At 42.7% G+C, this 5,534-nt stretch overlaps 1 protein-coding gene across 1 annotated transcript in view; it reads left to right on the top strand.

Moving 5' to 3' along the window:
- The first annotated feature begins 2,576 nt into the window (after window positions 1-2,576).
- Window positions 2,577-5,534, top strand: part of LOC118415543 (monoglyceride lipase-like) — a 10,887-nt gene continuing 7,929 nt past the window's right edge. Inside the window, exon 1 of the mRNA XM_035820223.1 lies at window positions 2,577-2,676. Within this exon, the coding sequence (XP_035676116.1) occupies window positions 2,577-2,676 (100 nt within the window). The remainder of the gene's footprint in view (window positions 2,677-5,534) is intronic.

Here is a 5,534-nt window from a genome sequence, read left to right as displayed (position 1 = left end):
CTCATTCGTGCTTTACGTTCTAGCTGCACTGCATAATTGATGTCTATCGATATTTCTCTCTTTTCTAGTTACATTTGTCATGTTTAAGTGTTCTAGTATTATGAAATACTGTGGCTTAATAAACTGTGCTCATTAATTATATTAATCATGCAAATTACCCCCTGGTTTGCATTGATAGCCCTTATTTATGGAAGGCATCTCCGAATTTATCTACATATCGAAAATCACAATGATCCGTCAACCCCTTCCCGAGTTATTCCCTTCCAAAAGGATGGTGCAATTGCGCACGCGCGGACGAATTGCTGTGGAATTTCGGGAATATTTGCCAATCGGATATATGCTTAACAGTAAGCCTAATATTTCTCTCTTTTTGAGTTACATATGGCATATTTGAGTAGTCTAACATGAAATGCAGTGTACTTATAAACTGTCCTCATGAATTATGCAAATTAGCCCTTGATGTGCATGATTAGCATTTGATTATGTAAGGCATCTCTGAAGCTATCTACATTCCAAATATCATGAAGATCCGTCAACCCATTCCCGAGTTATTCCCCTCTAAAGGGATGATGCAACTAGGCGTGGAACTAGGCCTGACATGCCTGCGGAAATTTGTGAATTCTTGTCAAACGGACGCACACTATACTAGTAGGCTAGCCCCTGAGGCGTCGCTAAAAAGACTTTGAACCACACTGTAAATCGTACAGATCAGCTGCAAAATGAGGATCTGCATGCCGTAAATTGAAAGTGCCGAAATGGATACTAATGCCAAAGTAAACACACACACACACACACACACACACACACACACACACACATACATGTAGGAACGCCAAAATTGATACACCCATTTTCATCGAGGTTAAAGTTCTTCCGTTACTTACAGGTGAAGGCGTTCGAAGACGACCCGTTAATTTTTCACGGTCGTGTCTGTGCTCGCTGGGCGGTCCAGTTCCTGAGCGCCGCAAGCCTCTCCTGGCCCTGCATGGTGACCAGGACAAGATAACTCTCATCGACGGAACCAAGCTTCTGTACCAGCACACCTCAGTGGCGGACAAACAGTTGAAGTTAGGTAGAAGGGGGGGGGGGGGGGTCGATTGGCGTAAAGGTTGCGTGTTTGGCTCTAGAATTTCGGGTCCTGGGTTCGCATCCTGCCATGTCACCGATCTTATGCCCTTAGGAAAGGTACTTTACAGGAGTTCCTGGCTTTGGCTAGGATGTCCCTCGGATAGGACGTTAAATGGAGGTCCCGTTATATATATATGAATGTACACTCCACGCATGTTAAGGAACCCACTACACATTTTGCAAAAGAGTAGGGGCATGCTCCGGTGAACAGTGGTGCAAATTCTTCTGTCTGGTGTTGGTGATTCACTACAAATTGCCCGGATGGAGGCCTGGCGAACCTCCGTCTCGTGTCAGTCTTACGATGATTGACATCATTCACCTGGACGGGAGACCTGGCGCACCCACGTGCACGTTTTGATCAGCCTGGAAAGTGTGTGACAGTATGTGTGGCCCAACGTCTATTGCGTATCCTTCGCAATGACGATACTTCCTTTCCGTACTCATGCGTACTACGGTCAGACTAAAATAGAGGATCGGCGCCGAATGGTCCACATCAAAGTAAACCCTACATGACCTTACTGGCAAAGATCAACGTGTACCCGGAAATCAACAAGCAGACCTTTTGGGCGACGACTCATGGGCGAGCCAAATTGTATTTATTGTGTTCAGTCTGCAAGAATTCTAGGAATTGTACAGGCATGTGTCCACAGGAATACTGGTCCATAGCAGGAATGTTTGAACTTCCCATCAGAGAGCCAGTGTAAGTGGGCAGGGCTGCTGTAATTCCAGCCGCTGGTAGAAAGTGAGTCATGCGACTCCCTTTGGGGCTAGCGCTAGAGGCATTATACGAAAACTGGAACAATAGGCCACAGATTGATGGAATTCCAGAGAGAGGGCAATGTTGGATTGGTATTCCTGGAATACCAATCAGAGGAAAAGTCTAGGGTAAGGCACTTGAATTCGAGGTAGAAAAACAGTCTTGAGTAGGGCTGCGGTTCCAGCTGGTGATGAGATGGTTATGCACAAAGTATAGATAAATGGTAAGGAGTACATAATACTATAATATTCTAGTGGAAAATAGTATCTAGATCTACAATGTCATCTTGAAACTATAATACAATCTCAAGTTGCATTAGAATCTGTTTGTAGTACATGACCAATCTTCAGGACTTATGGCCTCTGAACCAGCAGTAAAAAATCTCTTCATGACAGGATCTTCCAGCCAATTCCCAGTTTGAGTTTTGTTATGTTGTGTTCACCACTATCCAGAGACCATCATCGCCATGGTAATAACATTTTTATAACCAGACTTGTTCTTTCTTAGATGACCCAGCCCTTGTTGTGAAATTTGCTTCAAAGAATAGTAAAGCTAAAGAGGAAACGTTAAGAGTCGATGTAATAATTTTGTTCCATTTATCCTCAACTTCGTAGATCTATCCCGGCGTTTACCGCAAACCTCTGTTTGAGCTGGAGCCGGACGCCCAGACCGCACGCCGCGACATCGTGACATGGGTGATGGAGAGAATACGGCAATACAGTACCGCCAGGACACACTAGAGGGCGCAACGACACGGCCCCTACAAGAGCTACAGGGTGCAGAGCAGAACAGTATCTGACATTCCTGTGTCTAGTACAGTAGTACACAGTACTTCCATTGCATTCCTAGTGAATATTGGGCTTATAAATACCTGTTTCTCATGAGAAAACACTTTTGGCAAGGTAGTACAAGTAGGTTTACAAAAGGAAGGCCTAAAAATAGTCAACCCAGGATTGAGGTGTTAAAACAATGCTTTCATGTTTTCCTAAAGCTACATGTATTGTAGAGTGAAACTTGTTGCTAACTAAGTATGCATCTTCTCTTTACCAAAAAGCTAGATGTGTAGAGGTTATGTGTGATTGTTGCTCACTTTTTCACACGCTCGGTGTGATAGAAGAACTTTATTGCACGACAATTGTACATGGTACAAAGTATGGCAACAACTATTACATAAAGTACAAAATAGAGGTATGACCAGCTGCTTCCAGGCAAAGTGCCTGCGAAACTGGTGTTTTATACACAAGGGCAGTGGCTGGCTGATACATGGACAGATAAAGATACAGAAGCTGGTGAGTTACACAAAAAGGCAGTTATACCAGCTACACAGATAAATCTATAGATGCAGATACAGACGTTGATCCGTTAGGCCAAAGGGTGGGTATACTGGCTACACAGATACAGATACAGAAGCTTGTGCGTTACACAAAAAGGCAGTTATACCAGTTATACAGATAAATGTATAGATGCAGATACAGACGTTGATCTGTTAGGCGAAGGGTGGGTATACTGGCTATGCAGATGCAGATACAGAAGCTTGTGTGTTACGCTGAAAGGCGTTTATACCAGCTACACAGATAAATCTATAGATGCAGATACAGACGTTGATCTGTTAGGCCAAAGGGTGGGTATACTGGCTACGACGTCATCCATAAAATTGAATCAACGTGGCCTAAACTGCAATATACTAGGTATAAACTATATACACGAGATATAATATTTTTGGTCACACGTTGCAGGTACTTACTAATAGGCACTTATCGAATGAATGTACAGAATTTTGCGGTTCACTGAATTAAACCTTGTTCAAAACATTCGCGTTGTAGCATTATTTCCAAGTGCCATAACTTCCCAGTCACAGAGCAGCATTCAAAACAGTATGGATTAGGGGTGGGTACCGGTACAGGAAATTCAGTTCCAGGTACGGTCCAGGTCTATGGGATCAGTTCCAGGTCCGGACCTGAACTTGATTGTGTGTGAAAACTTTTGAGAATGGATGATGCACAAAAATTAACATTTCGCTACTAATGATTCTGTTTGGTGACTTCCACTGGCGTTTTAAAGCCTTTCTCCATGTGTAACATAACAACACTGCCTCTGTTAACTTTGATCAAGTTTGACTTGGAAACTTGATAAGAATGACTATCAACTCTCCTGTACTTCTCTCTTGTTATTTTCGTGGACCTGTAAGCCCCAAAACGTGTGATAATCTGTCGGTATAATCTGTTCATTTTCGAATCGGTCCAACATCCGGTCCACTGAGTTTTTCAGTTCCAGTTTTTCCGGACCGTTCCAACAAGAAAAAACGGTTTTGTACCGATCCACCGTACCGGTACCCAGCCCTAGTCTGGTTCAAAGTTGAACTGTAATTGAACTTTGAACTTTATTAAAATCACCACCTTGCAGGCTTTTAGCCTGAATTTTGTTTAAGTTTACAAACTTCGTTATTAACATTGTTTAAAAAGTTATTTAAATTCTAAGAACACTTGAAATTGAGATAATAATGTTGCTTAGAAACACAAATTACAGACACAACTGCAATTGCCAAGACAAATGTTCAGTTATTACAATATTTTACTTGATTAACTCCAGCCTTTGTCAATTACAACAATTTTCATCAATGCTTTTGTCAAGGAATGAGCAATCCACTTCATCTGTGACGTCACGTTATGGTAGATAGAACACGTGACTCGGTGGTGAGCAGTGGATCATAAGTTGTAGAAAACCTACTTTATTCATTTTACCAGGAACGTACAACTCTGGTCAGACTAGACCTGCTTTTCATGCAATCCTGGGCATACATAGAAACAACACAATAACAATAGTGGCATATTTCAATAACAACATAGCTGTAAAAAAGACTGTATTACTAAGCAGTTAAGTATAAGTCAATTGGCGCTTAAATGTCCTGAGCTTCATCAGACTTCGTGATTCGAGAGGGAGCTTGTTCCACAGCGGCACGCCGTAGTACTGCAGACTGCCGCGACGAAATGACGTCACTTTCAATTTTTGATGCGCCTAGATAAACCCTGTATATCAAACATTATCTGTTCCTATATCTACACCTGTACAAAGAAGCGAGAGGATGTCGACCACCCTGTTAGCTTAGTCCCTACAATTAGTTCAATTGTATCTTGCTGTCTCTGCAAGCCATATGTCTGTTATGTCTGTTATCAGTGACCTGTACCTAGCCCGTCGAAGCATGAATGTACAATAAAGGTCTTTCATTCATTCTATTACACAGATGGCCACTGAAGCAAGTGGGGGTCATAGTCCCGTAACCGTGTAGTCGCTGCACGTATGTTGCCCCTTAGTGTCGGGGGTGACATCCATCGGAATAATGTGGACATATACGATGGCGCCCTTTCCCAGACTGACTTGAAAACTGTAGTAAGAGAGACCGTTTCCAACCGCGGTTACGCACAGACTCCAGCCCTGCAGCAGTTAGAAAGGTGTGAACTAGGACATGATCTTGAAGTCTGTATCCTGTAATCAGTCTTGCCGCTCTGTTCAACAGTCTGTCAAGTTGTACGGTTTTTCCTTTGATGCACTGTATGAGACTTGGTAGCCACCCTACCGACAACATAACCTTCTAGCGAAGATAATAATTTAATAACATCAAGCGTATGGTTTTGGGGTACTGGACTAACTT

Source organism: Branchiostoma floridae, chromosome 5 (assembly GCF_000003815.2).
Source record: "Branchiostoma floridae strain S238N-H82 chromosome 5, Bfl_VNyyK, whole genome shotgun sequence".
Lineage (NCBI taxonomy): Eukaryota > Metazoa > Chordata > Leptocardii > Amphioxiformes > Branchiostomatidae > Branchiostoma > Branchiostoma floridae.
This window is presented reverse-complemented; position numbering and strand designations above follow the sequence as displayed.